The sequence below is a fragment of the Xyrauchen texanus genome, chromosome 48, assembly GCF_025860055.1.
Source record: "Xyrauchen texanus isolate HMW12.3.18 chromosome 48, RBS_HiC_50CHRs, whole genome shotgun sequence".
In the NCBI taxonomy this organism is placed as follows: Eukaryota; Metazoa; Chordata; class Actinopteri; order Cypriniformes; family Catostomidae; genus Xyrauchen; species Xyrauchen texanus.
Window position 1 is genome coordinate 7,656,571 of NC_068323.1, and position 15,138 is coordinate 7,671,708.

A 15,138-nucleotide genomic window follows, 5' to 3' on the forward strand; every position below is an offset into this window, starting at 1 on the left:
GTGACACATGTGACTCTCTCCTGGTACAAAGGAAACAGTTTATTGTCCTCCATCAGTGTGTCTGATCTCAACAGCAGTCTCTCTCTACCTCTGGAGGTGGAATATCAGGAGAACAACATCTACAGCTGTGTGATCAACAATCCCATCAGAAACCAGACTAAACATCTCGACATTACTGAAGTCTGTCAGACGTGTTCAGGTAGGACAGTAGTGAAGTCCATACGTTTTTATTCACTGAGGATTACAAATGTTCAAATATTTCACAAATAAAAGTAGTGTTGACTCATGTTGCATCTTGTTGTTGGTGGTGAAATGTTTGCTGTTGATCTGTTGCACATTTGTAAAGGTCAGACGGTCATGTCAAAGTTACTCTAACGTTTGTCCTCTGTGCTTTATTACAGACACTCGTCTGCATATATTTCTGTGTATAGTGCCCATAATAATAGGGCTGTTGTTTCTGGCTCTGGTTTGGAGAATATGTGTCAGCAAGAAACACAAGATATCAAAACAAGAAGGCAAGTATTACCACAAACATAACACAGTGAGAGAAATGTGTGCTTTCCCTGTTAAACACCTTTTAAACACATTTTCTGTATTATTGTTAAAACAGCCCAAACTCAGGAGGAAGAGCTGCAGTATTCAACGGTAACGTTCTGTCCACAAAGTCTCCAACATGAGGTAAGATGTCGTATCATTGAGTGAAGTCTGTCTTCCCATAATAAATAATAATAATAATAATAATAATAATAATAATAATAAACTCTCCATTTCAGCAAGTTAGACAGAAAATCAAACTCAGTCCCAAATCACTTCTGCACATTTCGGTGCCATTTTTAATGCAATTAGTGCGAACAGTGTGTTCACACTACAGAGTGCTTCTGCTAGTACCCCAATGATATCCTGCATGTTGCGCTCGCGGCTGGCCGCATGTAGCGGAGGGGGCGGAGTTATCTGGCCTGAAAAAAATTATTGTTATTAACGGGAAATGTGGTAACTAGTTTGTGAAGACAGCTGTTCACAAATGTGAGTTTACATTGTTGGATTGTAAGTTAACATTTAGATTTCTAAACTCAGTAGCATGTATTATAAGACATTTACCAGTGAAACGTGTCCTGAGTTGTGTGCTCTGTCTCAGCGGATGTCAGTTGAGAATGCATTATTTATTTATTTGTTTGTTTGTTGCTGCTAACCTGATTTATTGCACATCCACTGAAGTCTGTTGTCTTTCATATGTAATGTGTGCATCTGTGGTATTAACACTGTTATTGTGTCTGTGGTGTCTAAATTGTTCTTTCCTCTCTGTTTATCTGTCGTTGACTGTTTTACAGAAGTCTGATGAAGCAGATAACATCGTGTACTCGAGGATTGTGACATAATATGAGGATCTGACAGTCTGTCAGCTGCACAGGGTCGAGTACAGATGATTTATGCATCAGCTGTGACCCCGCAGCTCTTGGTTGGGCGCTCGCTGAAGATAAAACTGATTTGGGACTGGTTAGTATCTGGATTGGAAAGCTTCAAAACAAAGGTTGCTGCTGGAAGAGATGTTGGCCGCCAGCAGGGGGTGCTCGTCCTGTGTTCTGCAGTACTGTGTGGGCAACTTTGACATGAATAGGAATGATATCGGGGTAACCCTTCAGGTATTATCGGCCAGTTTAGTGACAGACACAATACTATAAAACTGACATACTGACTCTCTCAGGGGGATTCTGGAAAAGTGTGTCCAGGTCAAATTTGAGAAATTAACACATTTAATTATTTCTGCATCAAAATTTTATCTGGACTATTTCAGCGTGGGCATTTTCTTACAAGATTGAATTTAACCCTTGTGTGTCGATAAAAGTTACTCGGAGGTCCTTTGAGGACAAAAATGTCTGCCATAATAATATTATTTTCCACTTTCAGTCAGTTAATAATTTTAACCAACATCAGTCCTGATCAAAACTACCAAATATTTGTTTTCAGGATTTTAACCCTTTAAATGCCAGTTTGTTTATATATTGCCACCATTGTTTCACACACGCTTCTCAATACACACATATAAAACACACTCTGACATCAATACCAGCAAAAACACACAATTTCAGCTGCATCATTTATTCAGTTGTCCTGCAGGTCTCTATAATACAGCAAACAGATAATAGGGGAAAAGCTTGTAGTTGCTCCACAGGCTAAACATGAGATAAATGGTGCCATCTGGTGGAAAAATAAATCACTTACATTTAAATCAGGGCTTCAGAATAAAATCATAATATCACAGAATTCATGATTTTATGCTTTAATGTCACTGGGATCAAATATTGCAGTTTTAATGGGTTTCAATGATGACATTTGTGTCCTGAAGGTCCCGAGTGTGACTATATTGTGTCCTCAGTGTATTATAGATGTATTAGAGGAACTGAGGTTGAAATATCAAAATTCCCCAAAAATACACATGCCGTTGGCATTAACAGCCAAAATGATCAAAAGACTTCCGGAAGGTCGCACAAGGGTTAATGCACGTCACTGTCTACTAGTGAATCGAAAATGTTTTAACCTTTTATTGGGACGGATTATTCTTAAAGTGTACATTTGATATATTTTGTGTGTAAATAGTATCAAGCTGCAGATATTGTTCATGAATTATAATGTTATTTCCTCAAATGATTTGTAAATGGATTTATGCAATTATGCAGCTGATCTTGAGCTGTTTGTTGCTTTTCTTATTCAACATCTCACAGTCTGTTGCCTCACACTTGATATTCACAGATTTCACTTTGTGTCTGAACTGACACGTGCATTTTGTCCGCTTCATTTATTGTCCAATCATTTTCTCCTTTATATGATGTTTATTTAAATATAATGTTTGGATCTGTTTTGATTATTTGTTTATGTGCACTCAGGATTTCAAATATCTTTCTTTATTTAATGTGAATAATCTGTAATCCAGTTACTTGACTGATCATGTTCAGATTATATTTTTATATCAGAATATATTTTTGGAATGTGGATTATTTCAATGTTTTGCTCTTTTTTAACGTATTGATTTAATGGTCATAAACGCTTTATTCCTGACAGTGTGGATGTTCAGTAGCATTTATGAATCTTTTATAATATATTTATTGTAAATTCAGCATAATATTCATTTTCATCACATGTGATGTTCATTTTATGATCATATTCAGATTATTCAGTGATCATCTGTAATACAGTTTTTTCCTATTGCTAACACACAATTTTGCAAACTAGGCTGGTTTTATCAAAATACTTAACACAATTCACAAAACCACACACCCAAACTACAAAATACCTCATATATCCTGCAAAATGAAGCACTGCAACCAAAACTACATATAGCATTATCAAAATCAAACATTTGCACGAAATGGCACACACCATTCATATTACCAGATTTTTGTCTAACCAACTACACTCTGTTGTGCATAATGAAAAGCACTCTCATCTTTAGTATGTTTTGCCATAATACTAAAATAGTTCAAATTGTAGAAAATTCTTCAGATTGTTCAGATGCACAGAAATATTTGCAGATACACACACACATGCTGTTGAAACATTATTTTTTTATTTTTCACCAAACAAGTCGATATATTTATATTGGACTGAACAAAAATATGCTCACAAAAAACAGTAAACTGAAAAAGAAAATTGCTGAAAAAATATTTAGAAAAAAAATGAGGCAAGAAAAATAATGCAGCATCTTTCCGCACAGCCGGGTCTGGCCACAACGCCTCGTCCACATCACAGGCAATATCTTCCCTTACCAGACATCGAGGGAAGAAGCACCTTGAGTGCCTTATCCATCCCTGAATCCTGTCTTTTCATAGTGCTTACTTCCTGATTGAAGTGTTAACCATTAACCATTGAGGAGTTTGGCCAGGTGGCACATGTAATTGGCCAATCTGCTCATATAGTGTCATTTTGAATGGCAGTGTTCTGAAATGGCAAACATGTGACTTTATGTCAGATTGTTGTCTCTTATGCAGAGAACCGTGTGCAGTCCATGTAAAAAGTGCCATTTTGAATTGCAAAATGTGTGTAAAGCAGAAAATGTGTTTAGACTTTTGGAGACTTGAGAAGAAGTTTTGCTCTCTGTGTGTCAGTTTAAATAATTGTGCTGTGCACGTCATTATAGTGTGTTAGCAATTGGAAAAAACTGTAATGAGTCCACAAGTGTGTTCTGTATATCTCAGATGTATATCATATTTATAGATGTTGTCTATACGCTTGTGCGGGACAGTGTGCACCAGTCATTTAGATCATTTAAGAATTGCACTTTACACACTTTAATCTTCTTTTCTGATGTTTACATTCACATTTATGCATTTGGCAGATGCTTTTATCCAAAGTGACTTACAGTGCACTTATTACAGGGACAATCCCCCCGGAGCAACCTGGAGTTAAGTGTCTTACTCAAGGACACAATGGTGGTGACTGTGGGGGTCGAACCAGCAACCTTCTGATTACAAGTTATGCGCTTAGCCCACTACGCCGCCACCCCAGGATTCAATATATATATTAAAACACTCGCAATCGAGTAAACGAATCCTTCAGTCCAAGCAGTCATTTGCATAATAAAAAATAATAAAGAAGAATGTGACACATTTACTCTTATCATGTATTTGTTTTTCTGAACAAGCATGTCAGAATGCAAGCTACAGTAAACATTGGACTAATTATATAACAATTTATTTTAATTGTGGCTTAATAATAATGGAAATTATGAAGTAGTTTGGAGTTTCAAACATATGTTGGTATAATTTGTATATGTACACCAGAGGGAGCTCTTGACATTTGAAAAGTATTGTAGATCTATCAGATGCATCTGACACACCAGCACACGTGATGAACTGTATTGAACAGACATTCAAATACAAAACACTCATAAAATCAATAGTTCCTAAAAGGGGCTTTTGACAGGCCCTCACTTATATTATATTTACTTAGATTTAAAACTGGGGTGTAGGTAACCCCCATCCCCCCCCGGATCAACTAAACCCCATGATCAACTAAATCTTTTAATATCGAAAATAATGAATAATTCATTGCAGAATCCACACCAGGATCTTCATGACTTTGACACACCACCTACTCTGTTTCTGAGTCAAAGTGTTTCTGTGGTCTTCTTTATTTAGGTCAGTTTAGAGTATTGAGTCTGAACTCAAACACATGATTTGATGAGAGATGTTTGAGGCAGGTGTGGATGTTTGTGCAGTTTTATGTGTTCAGGGCTCAATAATAAGGATTGTTTTCTGCCAACATTTTAGTTTGAGATTTTGAGAAAGCGGACTGTAGGATTATTTCTTGACTTTCTGTTGTTCACTACCGTGTCAGATGGAGTTTGACTTTTTCAAACTTTTGAAGAATATTATGATGTCACACAGTGCTTTCTTCTGTCTGTGTATGTTCATCACAAATTGTAAGTGAGGTTCATTTTATTTCTGTTTATGTGTGTGTGTGTGTGTGTGTGTGTTTTATTTAAACTCTTTTTACATTGCACAATATTATTTATGACTAATCATATATCTGATAAACAACAAAAAGGTCATATTTAGAGTTTCTTTATTCATTTGGCTTGTTCAGAGTTAAATTTGACATGGTTGTTGTAATTTGTTATTGTCAATGTAATTGGGGTTAAACAGGATTTGATGTTTTATATCTGAAATCTTTGTGTGTTTTAGATGTTTTGAGTGATAATTCAGATGAACTGAAGACAGTTTTGGAGGGAGATTCTGTCACTCTACACACTAATATTACTGAAGTACAGAGAGATGATCTGATACTGTGGAGGTTTGGACCTCGAAACACTCGAATAGCTGAAATCATTAAAAGGGACCAAATAAACTTTATTTCGGTCAGTAATGATGAAATATTCAGAGATAAACTGCAACTGAACAATCAGACTGGATCTCTCACCATCAAGAACATCACAATCACTCATACTGGACTTTATCAGCTTGAGATGATCCGCAGTGGAGGAACTTCAGTGAAGAGATTCAGTGTTACTGTATACGGTGAGTAAACTGAAGAAGTCATGTTATACACGTCATGAGTGTTTATTGATTTTATTTCATGTCTAAACTTGTGTGCGGTGGGATGGAGTAAAGTCTTGTGAGTAGTCAGTGTGTGTCGGTCATTAAGCTGATCAGTGATCAGTTTGTTCAGATGCTGGACACACTGTAAAACACCACAGACTGATGATTGAGTTTCATTTTAAACACATTATGGATCTTTAACCAGTCTTAATTGATCCGTTTATTATTCAGTGATTACAAGCTCATGAACAAACTGATTTGGAGGTTCAAAAATCCCCCAAGATGCACTAGTGCTGATGGCAGTATGCTTTCATCTCATGTTTTCCAGCTCGTCTTCCCGTTCCCATCATCACCGGAGTCTCTTCTCAATGTTCTTCATCATCTGAAAGTTCATCTAAATGTGTGTTGGTGTGTTCAGTGGTGAATGTGACACATGTGACTCTCTCCTGGTACAAAGGAAACAGTTTATTGTCCTCCATCAGTGTGTCTGATCTCAACAGTCTCTCTCTACCTCTGGAGGTGGAATATCAGGAGAACAACATCTACAGCTGTGTGATCAACAATCCCATCAGAAACCAGACTAAACATCTCAACATTAATGAAGTCTGTCAGATGTGTTCAGGTGTGATTATTCTACATTGTTTTGAACTGTAATTGATATTTTTCTGGAGTTGTTTCTGGGTGAAGTCACATTGGGACACTTTTTATCTCTTGGTTCATTACAGGATCTGTAGAGCACTCATATCATATACGGCTGACTTATATTTAGTTGCTGTCGTCCCGGTATTCATGTCTGCATGTGTGATTTACTGTACAGAGAAATGAACAGATATTGTGGATGTTTGGACCTACAAGAGACTCAAATAGCTGAAATCTATTAATCGTATTCTCTTTATATATGATAATAATGAGATAAATAGAGACAGACGGCTAATAGAAATACAGACTGGATCTCTTACCATCAGAAACATCAGAATCAAACACTCTTAATAAATACAGTATTACTTCAGTATCAGTTGTGTGTAGCTTTTAGCAAGTGTCTATGTGCATCTTGTTTATGCCAACTGATCATTTGTATAATATGTACAATAAGAGAAAATGTTGTTGTCCTTCTCTGCATATCCTGGCGGCGTTTTGCAGCCCACTTCAGCCAGGGCTGAAGAAAAATGGGCAGGTTTATATGTCGTCACCTGTCCTTTTAAACTGTATTAGATGAAAACACAATGACAGAGTGTGTGGTGAGTGGTCACAGAGTTGCTGTAAGTCACTTAATCTTCCATCATTATCATTGCATCTAGGTGGATGTGAAACTTAGTAATACATGTCTTATTGAAATTGGCCACTAGATGGCAGGAAAAAAAAAACAGCATTTTGATTGCATGGAAACAACATGGAAACACAAACAGATATTTCTTTATTTATCTCATCAACATTGGCTGTTGAATGCAAGACAGACACTGATCCACGTGTGTTTGTGTTGTAGATCAAACTACAGATCATCTACACCCATTCCAGTGTTTGTTTAGAGCGATCTGCTTAGACACTCTCCAATAGCATGATTCAACCAGTGGTGTGAGATGGGGCAGGGCTATCTCTTTGTATGATCAATGGTGGAATCCCGTTTGGTGGTGCTAGAGTCGCAGGAATGACATCAGCTTGAAGATACTTGAGAGAATGATCAGTGTGTGACTGTGTGCAGGCCTGAGTCTACAGTAGATAAAGTAGCTCAGATGTGAGATTCTGACTGGTAGTGTACTTCCTGTCAGCTCATGCAGCTAGAGAGAGTTTATCTTGGTATCAACCGGAAGCATTGCTGGATGTGAACAGACATGAGACTGCTGTGATTTATCACCTGTAATGTTTCAGTACAAGTAGAAAGATTCAGTGCATGTGATATTTAAGAATAACTTAACACGGTTCTCACTAGTCACTCACTACATGTACTCACAAAAATCCAGTCTTGTCCTGAAATGATAATGTCGTTATGCAAGTACTGTACATAAAGACTAATGCAACTATCATCTCTTTTAAAGTGAGTCTAACACGTTTAAAGTGGAGAAACGCACACAGAGTGTCATTAATCAGTTTGAAATAGACATGCACTGGTGCATTTTACAAGTTAAACGGATCTCGTTCCCCATTTTATATTTTTATATACTGCCACAAAAGACACCTGTGATAAACGTTGGTAAAATGCAAACACAGGTTAGATATTAAGAGTCTGATTTGCATACCAAATTGTTATTTTACTACAAGTCTTAACACATTAACTCTGGGTTTCACTCTTCTGGTTGTTCTAGCTGTACATAGAAGATCAAAAGTCTCACAAAAGTCACAAAAAAAAATGTGAAAATATGTCGTATTCTTTTCATATATGATTTCACAGACTTCTCAGACTTCACAGACCAACCATTCTGGTATATACTGTCATGTTTTGGACCATGCTATATTTTTATGCACGATAAATACAGCACTTGTGTTGTGTTTTCTTTGAGCTGAAACCTCTTATAAAAGCCCTCTCACATGTTTGGTGAGTTTTGTGGCAGCTGCTCTATACTTGTCTTGCTTTCATTAACACCTGGTGTTTGTTGGATCTGTGTTGCTGTATTTACAGATGCCTTTTGACAATGGAATATAATAACCCCCCCCCATCATATGTTTTTATTCACCGTATGCCTGAGCAATGATAGAAATGACTGATATGGCATTGCACCTGTATGGATGGATTTTGCCATCTTTTGTGCAGTATCATCTTTCAGACCTTCAGTTGGTATCGCTGGTTTGTCCTCAGGGCTGAAACAAAACAGGGGGGATTCAGTCGGTTGAGCTCAGAGAAGCTTTTTTTTATTTTACAGAAATATTGGCTGTAGGAAGATCATATTAAAGAAAGGTTGGTTGAAAGTCCAGGGGGAATATGGTATCCATTTGCAGTGACAGTGACACCAAAACATCTCACAAGCATTTTCACATAGTCGAAGGGTGGTGTGGCCTCACATTATAAACTCTCTTTCTCCCTCGCGTATTCCATGTTAATTGACTCTTCTTAGTAGTTTGAATACAAACTGGAATTTCTGAGTATTGAAAAGGGGTGGGGCTAAAAGGTAATTGGCGCAAGCCAATAGCATTTGAGTGCAGGCTGTGAAGGGGCATATCATTGGTTTGTTCCCCCTGATTTGAGTCTAAACAAGACTTCTGGACTGGTTCATGAGTTCATAAATACCCTTCAGTTCAAAAATGATTAAATATAGTTTCTCTTGGCAGATTTGTAGACACACAGATTTTAAAATTGGAGACTTGTTTCAGCCCTGAATGACTCAGTGTGTGTTCAAATGTGATCTTACATTTTCATGGACTCGTTAAACATCATCATCCACTACCGAAGTTTAACTCAGACCTTATTCACTGTAGCACCATCTTTGATTTTAATGGGAGTGAAAATGAGGCTGTAAGGGATCAACTTACCATCTCTCCAATGGCACGCACGTTATAAAGCTGAATAAAGTAACTAGATCCCATCTGATTTTCTGCAACTTATGTTGTCTGGATTTTACGTCTACTAAGTGTTCTTGGAAAGATATTTCTTTGCATATTTTGTTCATGAACACTTTAAACTACAGCTGATGTATATCAATCCCTCACAGCCTTGTTGTCATTACCAGATTCACTGCCGTCCACTGGGGGAGGGGCGAGCTGGTGTTTGCCAGAGGACGGAGGAGCAGTTGAGGACCAGGCGACAGTATGTCTGAATACCGGCGAGCAAGTTTCTCTTTCTCTGTCATACTGCCTCGCTCTTTCCCTCTCCCCTTTCCCTCCCCTCGTCTCTCCCAGGGCTCCAGAAAGGCGGGGATGACCTGCCAGAAGGCACGCCTGAAAGGAGGGCAGGGGAGTGCATCATACCGGTGGTTTTCCCGACCTGAGTCGGGCGGGCGATGGAGGAGTGTGATGAGGAGGACACATGGCTGGCCCTGAATGGGGCTAATCAGCCGTGAGGGGGATAAAGACGTGCTGGAGGCATCAGTTCGAGACAGAGTGGCAGCCGCTTTGTGTGCTGATGTGTTCTTGATCAGGGTTGAAAACTGAGTATGCATCAGATGATGAATTGTAGTCAAGAACCCAAAGTCAGGGCAGTATTGAGAAATTACCATTGACTCTCAATACCCATAAAATATGCTTATTTTTCACCACCTACTGCCGCAAAGGCATAATTTGCAGAAATGGTCACTGAACAACTCTTTTTGGTTAACGGATTAAACTAACTTGTGAAACAAAATCCCCATAAATGTGTGCGATTCTTTACAAGATTATTTACCATACATTTTTCTCTTTTTAATTGATTTTCTCCCCTTTTTCTCCCAATTTGGATCCCAATTCCCAAAGTGCTCTAAGTCCTCTAAATCTGTGTGGCGGCTCCCTCCGCGTCTGAGACCGTCAATCCTTATCACTTGGCTTGCTGAGTGCATTACCACTGAGCTCTAGCGTGTGTGGAGGCTTCACGCCATCCACGCACAACTCACCACGCACCCCACCGAGAGCCACATTACAGCAACCACGAGGAAGTCATTACCCCATGTGACTACCATCCCTAGCAACCGGGCAAATTTAGTTGCTTAGATGACCTGGCTGGAGCCACTCAGCTTGTCAGCACACCCTGGGTTTCAAACTAGCAAACTCCAGGGCTGGTAGCCAGCCTCTTTACCACTGAGCTACCCATTCTTAGCCAGTAGCTATCTCACCTGGTTTCACTTAAGTTAAGCATGGTTGAGCCTGGTCACTACCTGGATAGGAGACCTCCTGGTCTCATTAAGTTTCAAGAAATCTTAACATTTTCTTCTATCTTTTCTTACTTTTTAATATTTTTTAATAGTCTCTTAAGACTTATCAATATTGATTGGCATTTGAATCTGGCCTTTGAGAGAAAGTAACTAGAATGTGGCATACGATGTTGGCTTGACAAAGTTATTGTACAGACTTGATTTAGGGCAGTGGTTCTCAACCTTTTTTTGATGAACACCCCCCTACTTCATTCCCTGAACCCACCCCTAGATTTGTGTAATTACAAACAGTAGGCCAGACTGTTTTGAACTGACAAAGTCTACGGTAACTCAGATAACCGCTCTGTACAATTGTGGTGTGAAGAATATAATCTCAGAATGCTATTCTGAGATGCAGGTTGGCGCTGTTTTGGGGGCACGAGGGGGACCTACACAATATTAGGCAGGTGGTTTTAATGTTGTGGCTGATCAGTGTATATATACATTATTATTATTTTATTTTATTGTATTTTTGTTGCCAAATCGGGGATTCTAATACACAGCCAGTGAAGGATCTGAGCTCGATATTGTGGTGCCATCAGCCTATCAGCATTGTCATGATGACATCATATTCTCCAGAGTAATTAGTCGCATGGCTTGCTACATAGTGCTCTGCTTTGTATTTCCTGATGCTGACGCATGCATTAAGAAGAGTGCGTTTACAGGTCTGCACACATCTGTTAGAGACATAAAACTACTGTTATAAAAATTTATTAATTTAATTTATTTTATGTTTTGTAATCGTAATGTGATGTTGTCGTCTCTCAGTTAGCTTGACATGTGAGTGCGGTAAAAGTGCTGTAGCTTTCAGAGGATGTGGTTTTTAAGTGTGAGGCGGGGGAGAGATGCAGAAACAGAAATAGAGGGCAGGTTGAGGTCATAAAACGCTGAGAGCTAATGTGCGGAAGTGCTGTGTTTATCAGACTACAGTTAAACATACCAGAGATCTGTTCTCCATTAAAATAAGAACGAATTCAGCTACAAAGGTTACTGAAATATATTCAGCAATTTTCAGTCTAATTTTCATTTTGAAAATTGTTATTTGAAAAAAAAAAGTAATTGAACTTATGATTTTAGAGAACTAAAAACTCTGAAAGAATAGATGATGTCAAAAAAAAAAGGGTGTCTAGAGGATCTCTAGATGGATCTGCCATTAAGGAACCCCAAATGGTGTTTTGAGCCTCTTTTAATTTTCACAGTGAGTGCCACATATTTTGGTACTATGCATGCACATGTTCTAAGGGTTATACATTAACTTGTTGCCTGTGGTTTGCAAAGCAGCATGATGAGCCAAGTTTTCACCAGGCAGACAAAGAATTAGCAAACTATCCTTAAAAGGATACTGTATGATTCAATGGAGCATTAAGTGAAGAAGTGTCTAAAAACCTGGTCCAGTACAGTACCTTATTGTTTTAGGATCTCACTCCTAAATACAGTATTAGCTCAAATTAGAACCAAAAGGAGTTCCCTATCAATTCATTTCACTTGACATGGGAATGAACGCTATGGGGAAATTCCTATTCCACAACCTACTTGAAGCCCTTTTATCATAACGACAATCTTATGATTGGCAATGATGTTTGAGCCCCTCCCCTTTTAGGCGTGCATTTGCCCTATATAACAAAACAAAATTTCTTCTGAATTTTCTTCTTTAAAGACCGACATGATCTCATCTTGGATACGCATCTAAATCAGCCCTATCTTTCCTATCGACTGACACCCATCAGCAGACAGGAGTAAAAGATTCACCCCCTCTAGTTTCCTGGCGAAGACATCTCTCCACTTTCCTGCCGGATCGGGTTCTTTGCTCAGCGAGACATCTACCCATATAAAACAACGTTAAACACTCTGTAAAAGAGGCGCTTGTGTGTATTCGTAGCGCAAGTGTTCCTGTGAGTGACACATCGCTCCATCAGACCATTATGGGAGCTGCCTGGGCCACACCCACGCCGAAGCAGCTCTCATGGGGACAGACTGCCCTCTCTTTGAGGACATGAGTCTCAAGATGCTCTGCTATAGGGTAGCCCTCGTTGTGAGGGATGATTCTGCCTCCCAACCGCTTCCTTTGTGTTAAGACTCGAGGAACCACATGAGGAAGCACGGTGGGGCTGCAAGGTTGAGATGGAAGTACCTGAGGAGCATCTGAAGTTCCACACATCTACGCCAGTGCAATATGCATGTGACAACCTCCGGCCTTCTATAATGGTGTGAGCATTCTGAAATACCTTAACAATTGGCTATTAATGGCCCGATCAGGGGCTCAGCTATGCGAGCACAGGGCCTTCATACTTTTGAACCATTTGAACAGCCAGGGTCTCAATGTCAACTGGACGAAAAGCACACTTTCTCCCAGCCAACCTCCTTTTTGGGGGTTCAACTCAACCCTTGAGCATACTTGCGCACCTCACAAGCAAGCGCGTCCAGACCATTCACCAGTGTTTGTCTCAGTTCAAACTGGGGAAAGCATTTCCACTGAAGTCTTTCCAGAAAATGCTGGGTTTTATGTTAGCAGCATCCGCTGTCATACCATTTGGTATTTTACATATGATACCTCTCCAGTGCTGGTTCAAACACCAGGCACATCACCGTAACTCGCCACTGCCTGGGTGCTCTAGCACCATGGACAGCTCCAAACATTTACCGTAATTTCCGGACTATAAGCCGCAACTTTTTTCCCACGCTTTGAACCTCGCGGCTTATACAATGACGCGGCTAATATATGGATTTTTCCCGCTTTCAAATTTTATAAAAAAAAAAAAAAAAACATTCTGTGACGTGCTCAGTTTTTTGGCGGCGTGAAGCTTTCATTAGACCAATGAAATTGCCGAACGGGTTAAGGTCAAAACAACTTTTTTTGTTTACTGTTTAGATTAAATCGAGCGCGCTCAAACTTCCCATCATTCTGATTACGGTAGTAATTTTGTCACCCTCACCATGGTAAAGACATGGAGAAATGCATATGATGCAGCTTTCAAGTTGAAGGCGATTGATCTGGCTGCTGCACGGGAGCTTGGTCTTAATGAGTTGATGATAAGATGTTGGAAACAGCAGCGTGAGGAATTGACTCAGTGCAAAAAGACAACTAAATCTGAGGCTATTTAACTCCGACACCGAAGGAGATGACTTCAGTGGTTTCAGTGCACAGGACGAGGAAGATAGTGACCAATGACTTTATTGGTAGGCTATTGTTTACTGCAAATGTTTTATTACAAGCCGTGTGTGGCAGCGGGGGCGTGGTCAAGCGCCCGTCCAGGAGAGAAAAGCTGTAAGGGCGCTTACACCTGAGCTAAATTATGTCTAACACCGGTGTCTAATTTCAAGTGCCCTGCTTCACGTGTCCTTCTTGGGAAAACTGTCACACGGGCACCAGTGTGACAGTTTTCAGCAGGGCACTTGACGTTCCAGGTAAGGCTTTTAATGGCCACAGCAATGTTTAAAATGTTTTATAAAGTTTCTCAATTCTTCTATGCGCCAACACTAGACTGACGTGTGTCACTCTCTCAGCTCTGTGGCTGCTGCATTTTATGCCGCTCTCCCCATGCTTACTGAAATTAGACACCGGTGTTATACATAATTTAGCTCAGGTATAAGCGCCCTTACCGCTTTTCTCTCCCGGACGGGCGCTTGACCACGCCCCCGCTGCCACACAGTGTTTCGTTAAAGCCTATTTATTTTTGTTACAAGCCGTGTTTCGTTAAAGCCTGAGTAAAGTTAATTTGTTTCAATGTACCGGTAGGCACCTGCGGCTTATAGACAGGTGCGGCTTATTTATGTTCAAAATAATATTTTATTTAAAAATCAGTGGGTGCGGCTTATATTCAGGTGCGCTCAATAGTCCGGAAATTACGGTATCAGCATGGTGTGATGCTGTGTCAGGTTTTCAGGTGGAAAGTAGTGACCACAGATGCGTCTCATGCTGTGCTATGGATGTCCCCTTTTGGAACCCCCCTTGCCCTGCTACGGTTCCATCATGGGACTTCAATCTGGTGCTACAAACCATTGGAACCCATTGAGTTGTGTGTGCTCTCTTTAAAGACTGCAATGCTGTTGGCTCTCAAATGGGTAGGTGATATACAGGCGCTGTTGGTTGAAAGTTCATGGCTGGAATTCGGTCAGGGGCTTTCAAATGCCACCATCAAACACAAAAAAGGCTATGTGCCTAAGGTGCTTCCCATGCCCTTCAGGGCTCAGATAGTGCACCTACAAGCTTTCACTTCACCACGTCTATTTCGGATGAGGAGCAGTTAGTACCTTTATTATGACCTGTGCCAGCATTGCACACCTGTGTGGAGAGC

At 39.8% G+C, this 15,138-nt stretch overlaps 2 protein-coding genes across 3 annotated transcripts in view; both read left to right on the plus strand.

Moving 5' to 3' along the window:
• Positions 1–2,983, plus strand: part of LOC127639583 (natural killer cell receptor 2B4-like) — a 73,180-nt gene extending 70,197 nt beyond the window's left edge. For both annotated transcript variants that reach the window (XM_052121679.1, XM_052121676.1), the window contains exon 7: positions 2,404–2,983. The gene's annotated coding sequence lies outside the window, so the exon portion shown is untranslated. The remainder of the gene's footprint in view (positions 1–2,403) is intronic.
• The window catches only part of LOC127639481 (uncharacterized), a 52,713-nt gene extending 37,622 nt beyond the window's left edge, over positions 1–15,091 (plus strand). The window contains exons 2-5 of the mRNA XM_052121532.1: positions 5,679–6,011; positions 6,361–6,654; positions 9,692–9,768; positions 14,879–15,091. Of these exons, the coding sequence (XP_051977492.1) occupies positions 5,679–6,011; positions 6,361–6,654; positions 9,692–9,768; positions 14,879–15,091 (917 nt within the window). The remainder of the gene's footprint in view (positions 1–5,678; positions 6,012–6,360; positions 6,655–9,691; positions 9,769–14,878) is intronic.
• Positions 15,092–15,138: the final 47 nt, after the last annotated feature.